The sequence below is a fragment of the Perca fluviatilis genome, chromosome 15 (assembly GCF_010015445.1).
Source record: "Perca fluviatilis chromosome 15, GENO_Pfluv_1.0, whole genome shotgun sequence".
Taxonomy (NCBI): Eukaryota; Metazoa; Chordata; class Actinopteri; order Perciformes; family Percidae; genus Perca; species Perca fluviatilis.
Window position 1 is genome coordinate 9,740,052 of NC_053126.1, and position 16,933 is coordinate 9,756,984.

The 16,933-nt window shown below is 37.2% G+C and overlaps 4 gene segments (V, D, J or C); all 4 read left to right on the forward strand.

Annotated features, from left to right (window-relative positions):
• Positions 1-10,566: 10,566 nt before the first annotated feature.
• Positions 10,567-11,005, forward strand: LOC120574616 (the record flags this gene model as incomplete). The annotated part of the segment is given in 2 exon segments: positions 10,567-10,620; positions 10,707-11,005. Coding segments are annotated over 2 exon segments (348 nt in total), but the record flags the coding sequence as incomplete, so codon positions are not given.
• Positions 11,006-11,887: 882 nt separating this feature from the next.
• LOC120574628 lies at positions 11,888-12,550 on the forward strand. The segment is given in 2 exon segments: positions 11,888-12,118; positions 12,208-12,550. Coding segments are annotated over 2 exon segments (345 nt in total).
• Positions 12,551-13,665: 1,115 nt separating this feature from the next.
• On the forward strand, positions 13,666-14,212 carry LOC120574396. The segment is given in 2 exon segments: positions 13,666-13,715; positions 13,812-14,212. Coding segments are annotated over 2 exon segments (444 nt in total).
• Positions 14,213-16,437: 2,225 nt separating this feature from the next.
• Positions 16,438-16,857, forward strand: LOC120574655. The segment is given in 2 exon segments: positions 16,438-16,517; positions 16,606-16,857. Coding segments are annotated over 2 exon segments (285 nt in total).
• Positions 16,858-16,933: the final 76 nt, after the last annotated feature.

The window sequence follows — 16,933 nt, forward strand, 5'->3', positions numbered from 1 at the left end:
GACTTCTCAATAAAACTATAACTCAGTCAGTTATTCATCATTACATTGTTGGTAAAAATAAAACAGGAAGTCAAAAACCCCCAAATCATCTGCTGCTGTCATTGTGTGCCTCCTTGTTTTATACTCGTACTGCCATTATTATATTTTAGGTCTCCTACTGCCTCCTGTTGGTCTTTGTAAAAAAAATTTTAACTGACGTGCTGTGAACTCCACTGACAACCTGATGTGATGTTTTTATAGCTGAGAAACAAGGAAGGTCACTGAGTTTGCATAAAATCAAACATATGAAGCATCAATGTTGGTCTAACTGGAGTCAATAGAAGAGTTTGTTCCATGTTATTATATCTGCAGAGTGAAAATATGTGCCTGGAATTTTTGTTTTCTTCATATCCAGATACAGATTTTTAATATTATTTTCACACATTTTCCAGACTTTCTTCAAACATTAAAAATCGTTTAATATAAAATAGTTATCTCCATACATGATACAAGTAAATTCACTTTATATGTAAACAATAACATTAAATGCTGTCATCACTCATCTCCACTTTCAGCTGTTTTCTCTTAGAAATAATTTTAATGAAACTACAGTACGTAAAGGAAAGAGTGACATTTTCTTATATACCTATTGATTTTAGTTTTTTAGTTTTAATTTGAGTATCAGTCAGTTAGGATCAATGAGAACAGCAGATCTGAGTTTCTCCTTTAAGTAACAGAGGAGAGAGAAACTAGACACTGACTGTCCTCTAGTGATTTTATGAAAGAAACAGCAACATAATTTGTTAACGCCCATATTATGACTCGCTTTAAGTCCACATCATTTACAGACAGTGTTCAATTTCTGTAGTAGTTTATTTGTAGTAGTTTAATTTCAGCAACCAGATTGTTGTGCTGTCTTTGGACCTTGTATCAATGAGTGATCTTTTTCAGTTTGTAATGTGTTTTCAGGAATGTATATAATGCAGGAGGATTATTACTTCATTTTAAAAACATTTCAAGTAAATAACAGCATATTAAACAAATTAACCTCAAAACAACAAAAACTAATATAAAAATAAATAAATACATACATGTTGTGAAAAATACTTCATGCTTGGGCACTACCAGCCTGAAAGAATGAGTACTGTAGGACTTTGTACAGCTGCTCAACCAACTCCAGTCACTGTGGCTCTCGAGCACAATAATAAACAGCAGAATCTTCAGTCTTCAGACTGTTCATCTGCAGATACAGCTGCTCTCTGCTGTTGTCTCTGGAGATGGTAAACCGGCCTCGGACTGACTGAGAGTAGTATTTGCTACTACCATCAGTATTAGTATAAGCAATCCACTCCAGTCCTTTTCCAGCAGCCTGTCTGATCCAGGCCAACCAGTAGCCATTAACGTCCAACCCAGATGTTGTACAGGTCAATCTGTGGGATTCTCCAGGTCTTTTAATCGCTGGTTCAGATTCAGTCAGAGTCTGACATCAACACCTGTCAAGAGGATTAAAAACATTGTATGAAAAAAAAAAAAGAAGATATATAAGATTAAGAACAGTGAAAATCTTCACCTGCCCAGCAGATAGTTAAAAGCAGCAGTCCTGTCCTATAGTCCATCATGTTAAACTGTGTGTCCACTGTTCTCTGTCCTCCTCTCTGCACTCAGATAAGTAGAGGTGGAAGATATCTGAGTTTTGCATTGACTCCTCCTTTTTTGGATTTCTCCTAACTGTATTTTGTGTTTTCACAAATCATCTCACCATATCTCTTACCATTTTGACTTTGTTTCATATTTTTAACCTGATGTTACCTAATCCTTTATTTTTATTTATTTTTACTTTAAGTCACTTTGTAACATTTGAATGTGTTTATTTACTCTCACTTTTGTCCAATGCAACATACAAATAATGGAATAATGTTACTGTTCATGAATAAAAGTTATTAATAATATTTTCATTCAAAGAATTGCTTTCAGTTCATGTAGTAGATAAATCACCTTGCAGCTTGAGATAGGTAATGTAATGAAATCTCTAAAAGACGTGTTACTAACATTTCTGGAGGAGGAAGGAGAGGCTGGGGTCGAATTGAAAGTTAAGCAAAAGGTTTAATGAACAAGACGATGAAAACAACAGTCAAAACACAATCAAACATAAAACATAAAACACGGCCAGTAGCAGACTGCAAAACATGCTTCCTCTTGTGGGGACACAGATTGCAGCCATGCGACATGACAAAACAAATGTTACTCTGCAGCTGACAGCGGACTGAATCTATGATTCTCCTTGTGGAGTCACATAAAAACAGTCATGTGACATGACAAACAATACACTGTAAACAGCAGACTACAGAACCTTGTGCCCTTGTCGGGTCCCAGGCTTGAAGTCCTGAGACATTCCCCGGATCACACATTTATTCCCTAAACCTGGGTGGTTCCTCAAATGAAATCTTCCCCTATTGGTCAGATGTCTCTCAAAAGAAAGGTGTACGTTCCCAATCAATCCAACTATATGAATACACATTCTTTGTTCTAATCACGTCTGGCCTAGCAGGGGGTGGCTCCCCGAAAAGAGACAACAGTTAGCCTACTTTTCCTGTGGGGACAATGAGTTTTTTACAGCATCTACTTTCATGCTAAATAACCGACATGACCTAATTAATTCTATTAGAAGCTGGAGATGGTGTGAGCCAAACAAATGCTGATTAGGCTTAATCAGTATTGAAACATTCCTTCACTCAGTCACACAACAGTTTACATTTTTAGTTACCTAAAAGTATATTGTACTAAAACATAAGCATATTTTTAACTTTTTTAAACCTAAAAGTAAACAACATCTCATGTCTCCTAAAGTTATATTTGATCAAATTGCTGTTTTTCATGTGAACAAAGCTTATGTACAATATTATTAGACCAAACATCGATTTTTAAACTAGTAAAATTCAGAGCACAAAATTCAACTTTTGAAGAAAATACAGCTGCATTCTACATAATCACTACATAATAAGGTAAATTCATGTTAAACGATTTCTAAAAGTCTAATTCAGTCTGTCTTGTGGGAGTACAGACAATGATGTATCAGTGATTGAAACCTCCAACTATTTAAACTAGGGCTGTCAAAATGAATTCAAACACTTTTAACACCACTAGTTGTTTTAGATGTAGGATTAATGCACGCACGTTTTGTGATTTGGTCCTCGGGACGCTCTTTAGTTTTGGGAAACCAGGAAGCGATGCACAGTAATGTTGTGGGTGGCTAGCAGAAACAAGGCTTGAGCAGAAATGGATAAAGAAAAGAGTTTTGAATGGCAAGTTCAGTTTCAAAGCCCTTCCAGATGGTTCTCTTTACAAGACTAGGGGTAGTGGTGGAATTGTGGAAATTGGTTCTCTGACAAACACATTTTAGATTGTTAATGAAAAGAAATAATGATGTTATGAAAGAGAAACTGACTTTTTGAGGATTCATGTATACTGTACTGTAGATAAATCACCATTTAAAATAAAATCTAAAGACTGTTTCTCTCTTTACTGTAAGAGTGAGCTGGTGTTGAAACCATTAGTGGTCTGAGGGCTCCTCCTCTGGTGGCTTCATGTTACAAGTGTTCAGGCTCTGAGGGGTTTTTGTTCAGGTCTACTGATGAGTCACTGGGAGAGTCTTAATTTGATACTGAACTTGTTCTTCAGTGAATCTTTGTAGTTTGGTGGATGCAACACCACCATGTACAATCACTCCAGTCCTTTCCCTGCATGCTGTCTGATCCAAGCTGTGTAATAGCTGCTACCTGTATTTTTTTTTATTTGCTGCAAACATAAATACATTGACAGCAGCCAGAATCATGTGAATAGTAATATATTTTGCAGCTTTTAATAAAAGTCTTTTAATGGTTTCAGTGTTTGCAGATGTTTAAAGAAACAGACATACAGAGAAACTTGGAGCCTTTTAGAGGAAAACAGCTGCTCAGGAACTGAAAGGTGACACAATGCAACAAACTAAATCCTTTACAGTAACAGAGATGAAAACTATTGTAGTTCATCCGTTTACAAGTTACTCTTCTGTAATAAACAACATATTTTACCTCATATATAAATATGTAAATCATATATCAAATATCATGCAGCATGATTTTTACTTGCTTTTATTCAGAATTCTTAAAAGCCAGTCATACAACAATCATACTCACATGTCTGTGTTGTCTCATTTTGAATGACTTGACCTGAGGAAATTTCAATCAGGAGAGATTTCCTTGCAATTATGAACATATTTATTGTACAGACAAACATGTAAAAATAGCGAGTCTCTGGAGATTGGACTCCATCGAAGCCAAATGTCATAAAGGGTTAATGAAACCCAAACATATCCCCCGATGGAGTCCAGACCCTGTGGTGGTGATGAAGGTGCACAGGAACCACCGACAGCCAAGCGCAGACGACACCCGAGACCGTGGGCGTGACCACCGGTGGTCTATTTCCTGAAATGACAACTGCCAACCGTGACAAATGGCTGACTCTGATTGGTTTAACAAACAACTACACAGCTGGATCTGATTTACTACTGACAAGTGACACACCATGAAACAGCTGGTCATTATGAGCGATGGAAAAGGAATATGAAGTCTTCCTTTAAGAACTTACGCTGAGCTTCATTAGTCATGTGAGACAGTGCAGAGTTTATCAGCCCAGGGAGGATGAGGAAAGACAAGAAATGTTTCTTACTGCAGGAGTTGAAGTAGTTTCATATAAGCAACCAGATCGTTTTGGCAATTTTACCAACAAGTTATCTTAATTGTGTTTTTGTGTATTTAATGTTGAGTAATAATATTTCTCAGGAAAGCAGGACGTAGTATAACATAGAGACAAAGGGTCATTTATTATCTAAAAATGATACATAATTTTAAATTTAGGGAAAAAATCGTATAACTATATAAAATATATGATATACATATTACATTCATATATCATTTTCATTATTTGGCTTCTTCAGCCCAGTAAGAATACTGTAGGCTTTTTGTACAGCTGCTCAACCAACTCCAGTCACTGTGGGTGTCGAGCACAATAATAAACAGCAGAATCTTCACTCTTCAGACTGTTCATCTGCAGATACAGCTGCTCTCTGCTCTCGTCTCTGGAGATGGTAACCCGGCCTTGAACTGACTGAGAGTAGTAGATGCTACTGTGGATAATCGCACGCTACTCCAGTCCTTTTCCAGGAGCCTGTCTGATCCAGTGCATCCTGTAGCTACTGAATATAAACCCAGAGGCTGTGCAGGTCAATCTGTGGGATTCTCCAGCTCCTTCTGCTGTGTGCTGCCATGTTCTAGATCCAGAAGAACACCAATATGAAACTATATGTGAAATAACAACTGTGCACCATACAGCTAAACAAAATAGGTACACAAATATATTTGAACTGTATCTGGTATTTCTGTACTCTGCATGTCTTGCATTTGCTGTTATATTGTTTGATGAGCTTATGAAATTCTGTGTATTTGATGTCTCTGCTGTATGCATGTTAGCCGCTTCCGGCCTGGACACGTGCTGATATGCAAAGGTTCAAAGAAAGATGAGTCTCTTGTTTCGAGGAACTTTATTTGTAGCTCTGACGGTTTCCATAAGTTTCACTATGACAGGTGTGGTCCCAAAGGTGCAGAGAGAGGGGGAAGTGACTCGCCAAAGATTATATGTTTAGAAACTGAAAAACCTACAGAGCTTAACAGCCAGAAGTTTCCATTACGTTGACTTGACGCGTTATTATTTTACATGTTCATAGATCCCTGTGTTGTGACTCTTAATGACAACAAATCCCTCAAAAGCTTTCCATGTTTATCACAAGCACATCACAATCACTCATATTTATTCTCCCTTTAATTTAATAATGTGGCTGTCCAAATTTGATTTATTTTATATTATATTTATTGAATTAAAGATGAAAGCAAAATATGATCAACAAAATTACCAAACATAAAAAGTGAAGATTTATAGTCAAACTATGAAATGCAAAGCCACATACAGAATGTCTATTTCTACAACATTTTAAGGACACTAAAAGTTTTCAAAAAAAGTAATCAATAACTTCCTAATCATAATGAAAAAACAGTACCCAACGCTGGAACATGTATTCATGCAACACGTTCTAATGAATGGGTTCGTAGGATATTATACAAAAATGAATGCACACCATGACATCAGTAACAATGCAACTGAACCAGCTACCGATAAGAGGACCCTTAAGCACCCTCAAGGACCGCAATGTCCCCAGAACCCACTTTTGAAAACACTCACCAGCCTACCAATCGTCATTGTTATTCACTTTCGCACCAAAAAGCACCATCAGAAAAATCTGCTGTGATTGGACATTCTTGGCTTGTGGAATTACATTGGGACTTTTTGAACAATGAGCAGTTAGGCGAAAAAGATCTGATGGGTCATAATAGTTATTCACACACTAAATGATATCTCTGGATCACACATTTTATTTTTAGGGAGACGAAAATGTGAATTACAAAATACTACGCAATGTAAACTCTGCCTGTATGTGTAATTTATATATTTTTTATTATTGTATGCAGGATTTTTTACAGTAAAATACTGCTTGTTTCCAGGCCTTCAACGTTTCTTTTTCGTGATTTTGTCTTAATTGTTCTGTTCTTAAAATAATCACACATCCGCCAGCTTGTGGTAAAGTCCATCTATGATGTTCCTTTAGAGGGGTCTGTACAAACTCTTCCTTCTTTATAAACACACCAACAGCAACTGTAGAATCATTAGAGGCCAGAACAGCTGACAGTTTCATACATATCAGAAAGACTTTTGATCAGACGTCAGTTCATTACTGCAGGATTTGATGATATGATTATCTGGTGTTTATTTTTATGGATTACTTATTAGTGGGTGAAATCATTTTTGTAATTACAAAGAGTAAAAGCAATTTGTTTTTAAATGCTTAATATTTTCAAAGTGTGATGGATGATGATCATTTCTTTCCTTACAGGAGTTTGGAGTGAGATCAAACTGGACCAGTCTCCCTCTGAGGGTGAAAAGACCTGGAGGACTTCGTGAAGATGTGCATGTATCATATCTGACTCTTTGACATGACAAGGCACTATATTCACTGGATACAACAGAGACCAGGAGAAGCTCTGGAGTGGATTGGGAGGATGGATGCAGGTTCAAACTCTGCTAGCTATGGCAGCTCCTTTCAAAGCCGTTTCATCATGACTGAAGATGTTCCCAGCAGCTCTCAGTTACCTCGAGGTCCAGAGCCTGACAGCAGCAGATTCTGCTGTTTACTTTGTGCTTTCCGCAGAGACACAGTGACTGAAGACAGTGGAGCAGCTGCACAAAACCTCCACAGACAACAAACAGCAATGTGATCTTAATGACATCTGAGCTCCCCAACCCCCTTACATAAAGGACTTTGATATATCTACATTACATTTCTATATATTTAAAGATTATTTTTTTGGGGCATTTTGGCCCTATTAATTCCACAGGACGAGATAAAGACATGAAAGGGGAGAGAAAGGGGAATGAAATGCAGCAAAGGGCCGCAGGCCTGAGTCAAACCTCGGCAGCTGCGTCGACAAGCAAACTCCTATCTACGTACACCGCTCCACTAACTGAGCCAACTCGGCCACTTACATTTCTATATATTTCACTTTATACTTATATAAGTAAATATTTATTTACTTTATAATGTTAAATCACTTAAATTATTAGACAGAGTTTCTACAATTGTCAAAGCATTATCTACTGTAAAAGTAAATTGCCAAAGTGATGAAAATAAGTTATATATAATTAGTCATGAAAATGTGTTAATGGTATAAATGGTGAAATGACAATAACGTTAATTGTCATAAATACTAGTAGCTGTTGATCAGAATGAAATGTTATGATTATAAATGCTCTCATTTGCAGTCTATTATTCTCAAACTGACTAATGAGAAACAGAGCTTTGATAACAAGATTGATAATGGAATTAACACATTTGAAAAACCCTTGAATCTTAATGTGTCAAAATGTCATTTGTGTATTATTAGAATTAATTTGGTTGTGGTGTTAATACTGGAAATATTTTAGACAAATTAATGTCAGACGAAGGTCAAAACAGCTCACTTGGAGGCTTGAAGATTTTCATTGATCTTGACTAAACATAGTTCTGAATTGTGTAACAACTAAATTCATGTGATCTTGACAGGTGTGGATGGTCAGACTCTGACGGAATCTGAACCAGTGGTTAAAAGACCTGGAGAATCCCACAGATTGACCTGTACAGCCTCTGGATTAACATTTAGTAGCTACAGGATGGCCTGGATCAGACAGGCTCATGGAAAAGGACTGGAGTGGATTGCAAGGTTCTACACTACTGACATCTACTACTCTCAGTCAGTCCAAAGGCGGGTTTACCATCTCCAGAGACGACAGCAGAGAGCAGCTGTATCTGCAGATGAACAGACTGAAAACTGAAGATTCTGCTGTTTATTATTGTGCTCGAGAGCCACAGTGACTGGAGTTGGTTGAGCAGCTGTACAAAAATCCTACAGTATTCTACTGGATTGATGAAGCCAAATAATGAAGATAATATATTAATGTAATTTATATCATATATTTTATACATTATATTTTTAATATTACTACTTTTTTCTACGTTTTTCCCTAAATTTTACATTAGATATCATTTTTAGATACTAAATTATCATGCTTTCCTGAGAAATATTATTACTCAACATTAAACACACAAAAACACAATAAAGATGACTTGTTGGTAAAAGTGCCAAAAACATCACAATGATCTGGTTGCTTAAATGAAACTACTTCAACTCCTGCAGTAAGAAACATTTCTTGTCTTTCCTCATCCTCCCTGGCTGATAAACTCTGCACTGTCTCACATGACTAATGTCCTCAGGTCAAGTCATTCAAAATGAGACAACACAGACATTTGAGTATGATTGTTGTATGACTGGCTTTTAGGAATTCTGAATAAAAAACAAGTAAAACATCATGCTGCATGATATTTGATATATGATTTTATTTATGACATAACCACACACATATGAAGGTAAAACTATGTTGTTTATTACAGAAGATTAACTTGTAAAATGGATGAACTACAATAGTTTTCATCTTTATTAAAGGATTTAGTTTTTGCATTTTGTCACATTTCAGTTCCTGAGCAGCTGTTTTCCCTCTAAAGGCTCCAAGTTTCTCTGTATGTCTGTTTCTTTAAACATCTGCAAGCACTGAAACCATTAAAAGTCTTTTATTAAAAGCTGCAAAATATATTACTATTCACATGATTCTGGCTCCTGTCAATGTATTTATGTTTGCACTAAATACAGTCAGTAAGCAAATATATGAAAAAATAAATGCAGGTAGCAGCTACTACACAGCTTGGATCAGACAGCATGCAGGGAAAGGACTGGAGTGATTGTACATGGTGGTGTTACATCCACCAAACTACAAAGATTCACTGAAGAACAAGTTCAGTATCGACTTAAGACCTCTCCCAGTGACTCATCAGTAGACCTGAACAAAAACCCCTCAGAGCCTGAACACTTGTAACATGAAGCCACCAGAGGAGGAGCCCTCAGACCACTAATGGTTTCAACACCAGCTCACTGTTACAGTAACTATCTAAAATGTGTTTGTCAGAGAACCAATTCCCACAATTCCACCACTACCCCTAGTCTTGTCAAGAGAACCATCTGGAAGGGCTTTGAAACTGAACTTGCCATTCAAAACTCTTTTCTTTATCCATTTCTGCTCAAGGCTTGTTTCTGCTAGCCACCCACAACATTACTGTGCATCGCTTCCTGGTTTCCCCAAAACTAAAGAGTCCCGGAGACCCAATTCACAAAACGTGCGTGCATTAATCCTACATCAAAAAAAAATAGTGGTGTTAAAAGCGTTTACGTTAACTCTTTATCATGGTGTTAATTTTGACAGCCCTAGTTTAAATACTTGGAGGTTTCAATCACTGATACATCATTGTCTGTACTCCCACAAGACAGACTGAATTAGACTTTTAGAAATCGGTTAACATTAATTTACCTTAATGAAGTTAATATGTATGAATGCAACTGAATTTTCTTCAAAGGTTGAATTTTGTGAAAGAATTGATGTTTGGTCTAATAATATTGTACATGAGTGTTATTCACATGTAGGACGGCAATTTGATCAAAAATAACTTTAGGAGACATGAGATGTTGTTTACCTATCTCAAGCCAACCTTTTACCTACTACATGAACTGAAAGCAATTTTTTGACTGAAAATATTGTCAAAAACTTTTATTTATGGACAGTAACATTATTCCATTATTTGTACTTTGCATTGATCAAAAGTGAGAGTAAATACATACATTCAAATGTTACAAAGTGACTTAAAGTAAAAATAAATAAAAATAAAGGATTAGGTAACATCAGGTTAAAAATGTGAAACAAAGTCAAAATGGTAAGAGATACGATGAGATGATTTGTGAAAACACAAAATACAGTTAAGAGAAAGCCAAAAAAGGAGGAGTCAATGCAAAACTCAGATATCTTCACCTCTACTTATCTGAGTGCAGAGAGGAGGACAGAGAACAGTGGACACACAGTTTAACATGATGGACTATAGGACAGGACTGCTGCTTTTAACTCTCTGCTGGGCAGGTGAAGATTTTCACTGATCTAGATTAAACATAGTTTTGAATTGTGTAACAACTAAATTCATGTGATGTTTTTTTGTACCTTGACAGGTGTTGATGGTCAGACTCTGACAGAATCTGAACCAGTGGTTAAAAGACCTGGAGAATCCCACAGATTGACCTGTTCAGCCTCTGGGTTTAACTTTGGTAGATCTTGGATGGCCTGGGTCAGACAGGCTCCTGGAAAAGGACTGGAATGGGTAGCAACTATTGAATATGATAGTGACAGCATCTACTACTCTCAGTCAGTTCAGGGCCGGTTTACCGTCTCCAGAGACAACAGCAGAGAGCAGCTGTATCTGCAGATGAACAGTCTGAAGACTGAAGATTCTGCTGTTTATTATTGTGCTCGAGAGCCACAGTGACTGGAGTTGGTTGAGCAGCTGTACAAAATCCTAGTACTCATTCTTTCAGGCTGGTAGAACCCAAGCATGAAGAATGTTTCATAACATTTATGTATTTGTTTATTTTTATATTAGCTTTTGTTGTTTTGAGGTTGTTAATTTCTTTCATATGCTGTGATTTACTTGAAATGTTTTTAAAATAAAGTAATAATCCTCCTTACATTATACACATTCCTGAAAACGGATTAAAAACAGAAAAAAGATAACTCATTAATAAAACGTCCAAAGACAGCCCAATAATCTGGTTGCTGAAATTAAACTACTACAAATTCTTTACATTTCTACAAAGTAAGACACAATTCTCTCTGTAAATGATACGATGTGGAATCTATGAGAATGAAAAATAATGTTACTGTTTCTTTTATAAAATCACTAGAGGACAGTCAGTGTCTAGTTTCTCTCTCTTCTGTTACTAAAAGGAGAAACTCAGATCTGCTGTTCTCATTGATCTTAACTGACTGATACTCAAACTCTAAAATGATTAATATTGCTCTGTAATAAAATTAATAGGTAAATAAGAATATGTCACTCTTTCCATCACATACTGTAATTTCATTAAAATCATTTCTAAGAGAAAACAGCTGAAAGTGGAGATGAGTGATGACAGCATTTAATGTTTATTTAGAGTGAATTTACTTGTATCGTGTATGGAGATAACTATTTTATATACAAAACATTATTAATTTTTAAAGATAGAATAATAATACAGTCATTAAGGAATTATTGTTGTGTATTAATGCAAATTAAAGTCTAGAAAATAAGTGGAGACAATATTGTCAGTTTAATTCCATAAAGTTATCTGTACCTAGATATGAAGAAATCAAAAATGAAACGCATATTTTCACTCTGCAGATATAATAACACTGAACAAACTCTTCTATTGACTCCAGTTAGACCAACATTGATGCTTCATATGTTTGATTTTATGCAAACTCAGTGACCTTCCTTGTTTCTCAGCTATAAAAACATCACATCAGGCTGTCAGTGGAGTTCACAGCACGTCAGTTTCAACATAAACCATGTTCTCTGGAGCTCTGCTGCTGCTGTTGGCAGCTGGATGTGAGTCTCTCTGGATTTGTTAAAGTCAACAGTTCTTCTTTTGCATTATAACTTGATCATTTGTTACAAAACCTTTTCTTTTTTAACAGGTGTGAAGTGTGAACAGTTGACCCAGCCAGCCTCTGTGACTGTGCAGCCAGGTCAACGTCTGACCATCACCTGTCAGGTCTCTTATTCTCTCAGCAGCTACTACACAGCTTGGATCAGACAGCCTGCAGGGAAAGGACTGGAGTGGATTGGATGGAAATATACTGGAGGTTCACACTACAAAGATTCACTGAAGAACAAGTTCAGTATTGACTTAGAGACTTCCAGCAAGACAGTGACTCTAAATGGACAGAATGTGCAGCCTGAAGACACTGCTGTGTATTACTGTGCCAGAGAGCCACAGTAACACAAACCATCAGTAGACCTGAACAAAAACCCCTCAGAGCCTGAACACTTGTAACATGAAGCCACCAGAGGAGGAGCCCTCAGACCACTAATGGTTTCAACACCAGCTCACTGTTACAGCAAGGAGAGAAACAGTCTTAGGTTCTTAATTAAATGTAACATTAACAGTAAAATCAATCAATTTAAACACTCTGACATAATAATCAGTGATACATCATTGAATGTATATATTGTAGAAATATATTGGGTTTAGAATAAGAATGTCCTGTAGCCAGGGATGGCCTCGCAGTCTCCTCCTGTCTGGCATGTGTAAGATAAGAAAAAAATAAATTTAGTGGAGTACAAGTGTTCTGATTTGTTTAATAAACATTTGGAACAGAATGCACCTAATGAAATCTCTTAAAGGAACAGACAATCTTTAGGCCGTGAGAGAAGAAGAGAATGAGAGCGATCCCAAGGCTAGCGCGCAACTTCTCTATCTTCTCGGAGACAGAAAGTCTGAGTGATATCCAACCAATTGGCGGCCCAGACGCAATGGCGGGAGGAGGAACCTGAAGATGAATAAAAGAATAGGGAAAAGGAAGGTCCGGTGTCAGACCCGGAAAGACTTTGTTGGTGGTTAGGGAGAGAAAGTCTTGAAGGAGCGGCTGATCCATATGCATATGAAATATCTGTTTGCAATATCATTTTACTAAAGACTGTTATAGTTTAACTAAACGAATCATGAGTATTCATTTCCTGGTCTGTCTTTCAACGAACACAACAATTTATAAGGGAAACTTTGAGAAGTGACCGTGGGAGTCAAAAGACTTTTGAGCCAGAGCAATCGGTTGAATCTTTTCCAACAATATATAACCCTTCAAGTGATAGAATAAATTGAGTGATTTAACTACAGTATAAATGAATAGTTTATCCTCTATCATATAAATATATACTTTTCATTAACATGTTTGTCAGATATTCAGGTTTCACCTTCTCTTTATGTGAGAACACCTGAACATTTCATCTTCATTTTGATTTATTCAAATATACTTTAGTCAGCTGATTTACTATCATCAGTATGTAAATCAGCCTCCTTTTGTGTGGCCTCATAAAGAAGTGAGGTGTGTGTGTGTCAGTGAGAGACAGAAGAGCTGACATCAGTTCAGCTTCAACATCAACATGTTCTCTGTAGCTCTGATACTGCTGCTGGCTGCTGGATCCTGTGAGGAGCTTTCAGTGGATTCACTCTAATACACACATTAGAAACCCTGAATAGTCAGATGAATGATGGAGATAATGTTGATTTGTGTTTCCACAGGTGTGAACAGTATTGATCTCATCCAGACAGACTCAATGGTTGTGCAGCCTGGACAGTCTCTGACCATCAGCTGTCAGGTCTCTGGTTATTCTTTGACTGATGACAGCTATGCAACAGGTTGGATCAGAGAGAGTGAAGGAAAACAAATGGACTGGATATCCCATCAGTGGGGAACAAGTGGCCTTTACCAAAATGATGCTCTGAAAAACAAGTTCAGCTACAGCAGAGACACTTCTGCTCTAACAGTGACTCTAAAAGGACAGAATGTGCAGCCTGAGGACACAGCTGTGTATTACTGTGTACGTCAGCCCACAGTGATACAAACCACCAACAGACCTACACAAATACCCAGCAACCAGCAAGACTCAACCAAACACACATGTTCTAAATGTGAACATTAATAAACACAGCACTCTCTAATGACTTAATACAATTAATGTTTATGGAATTCAATGAATGGTATTAATTGAGTTGTAAAGCCTATAAAAGATGAGAATTATTTTTTTTCTTCCTGTTTTCATGTAACATCTGATAACTAACTACATTTAAACAGAAGCTACATCTCTTCACAAATACACAAAGTCATATTCATAAGTACAAAGCATGTACATATGTTATGACATAGTGAGATGATATTAAAGCAATTTTCAGAAATGCTTGTAGATGTTGGTGATTATGAATGATCTAATGTGCTGCCCTATTGCTCAAAGTGACTAATGAGAAACAGAGCCTTAATACCAAGATGAATCATAATTTAACAAATTTTAATAACCCTTGTTTTTAACGTGTCAGATGTCATTTGTGTATCATTAGAATTAATGTGGTTGTGGTGTTAACGGCTAACGAACATTTTTACAAATAAAACATGTCAGACAAATATTAAAAACAGCTGACTTGCAGGGATGACTCTGACTCAGTTTCATTAAATATCTCCAGTCCAGATGTTTCCTACCTTTGAGGAGGTGTCGATGCAAAACTCAGATATCTTCACCTCTACTTATCTGAGTGCAGAGAGGAGGACAGAGAACAGTGGACACACAGTTTAACATGATGGACTATAGGACAGGACTGCTGCTTTTAACTCTCTGCTGGGCAGGTGAAGATTTTCACTGATATTTATTTGACACAGTTTTAATTTCTATAACTGACATATTTCACATTTTCGTTTTGATGGTGTTGATGGTCAGACTCTAATAGAATCTGAACCAGTGGTTAAAAGACCTGGAGAATCCCACAGATTGACCTGTTCAGCCTCTGGGTTTAACTTTGGTAGCTCTTGGATGGCCTGGGTCAGACAGACTCCTGGAAATGGACTGGAATGGGTAGCAACTATCGAATATGATAATTACAGAATCTACTACTCTCAGTAAGTCCAAGGCCGGTTTACCATATCTAGAGACAACAACAGACAGCAGCTGTATCTGCAGATGAAAGGTCTGAAGACTGAAGATTCTGCTGTTTATTATTGTGCTCAACGGCAACAGTGACTGATTCAGTTGAGCAGCTGTACAAAATCCTGCAGATCCCATTCTTATAGATGTATTCTTATTCATTTATTTTTTAGCTTTTTGTTTTTTTAATAAAATCATGAAAATGTGGCCTGAAAAGACGGACATTAACCACCAACAAAAGTATCTTAATTAATCTTTAACTTCAATTTATTGAATTTATTTAAAGATAGCCCCTTGCGATGTAGCATATCATTTTAGAGGGGGTCCTATCAATTATCACTTCCTTACAGAACAGCCAAATACAGCAAAACAATCCTTGTCCAGGTATGAATAAAATAAATACTACATACACATTTCAGCCATGTGGCATCTAAAGTGGGAGTGACAAGTAATATAAATAATACATTTTCTTTCATAAAAGCCCTAGAAGCAGCCAGTCTCAAGTTTCTCTGTCCTCTATATGGAAACACTTAGTTATGCTTATCTCTTTGATTTTGACTGACTGCCACTCAAAACTACAATTTTATACTCAGAGCCTTTGAGAGCTTTCTTCACCCCAACAAAAATAGAACATTTAGGTGCTGGATCAGCAGTGACTGATTCTTAATGTATTCATTTAGTTGTATAGTTCTCCATTTCATCATTTCAAATCAATTTCTATATAAACAGCTAGAAGACTGAAGGAGCTGCTGTTAATTCTTGTGTATGTAAGCCATTGGGTTGGAAGCTGAATGGATACTGTAGTAATACTGTAATAAGGCAAACTTTTACTTCCTTGGCTCTCGGAGGAAAAACTATGTATTCATTTGTCACATTGTTTTCTCTATTAGCAGTAATCCACCTCACTTAGGTGAACAATAACCTTTTAAATTAATGTCTTAGACTGACATTACAGCTTGTACTGTATACATTGAACTACACACCACACAATCTTACCCTCTTAGAAATGCACACAGTTGAAAAACTGTCCAAACACACTGAAAATAAGAGAAAACGAAAACCTCTCTCTCGCTCTCTCTCTCTCTCTCTCTCTCTCTCTCTCTCTCTCTCTCTCTCAGAGTCCAGCACTCCTCCTTTTCAGACAGAAAACTGTATCTCCCACTGCTAAAATGTAAATCCACACACTGATGCATAATCCCCACCCATTCTGTCAACACAATATATAATCCCCATAACAGCCTCTGCAGGTGCAGACTGAGTCAAGTTCCCACCATGACAGTTGTACAGAGTGTCCTCCTCTTGGCTCTCATTTCAGGTGAGTGAAGTCGGTGTTGAGCGAAGGAGGAGAAAAGGAGCTTTGGATGTCGGCTGGCTCCCTGTAATCTAAACTCTGTATCTTCCAGCTGCTCAGGGCCAGTCCCTCACCTCCTCAGAGCCAGTGGTGAGCAGAGCTGGACAACCAGTCACTCTGTCCTGTAAGGTGGACGGACTGTCTCTAGCTTGGCTGCACTGGATTCGTCAGAAACCAGGGAAAGGACTGGAATGGATCGGACGCATTGATAGCGGAACTGGCACAATATTTGCAAAGGTGTCCAAGGCCAGTTTTCCATCACCAAAGACACCTCTCAAAATCTTGTGCACTTAGAGGTTAAGAGTCTGAAACAAGAAGACTCTGCAGTTTATTATTGTGCACGAGAGCCACAGTGACACACAACACTACTAAGCTGTACA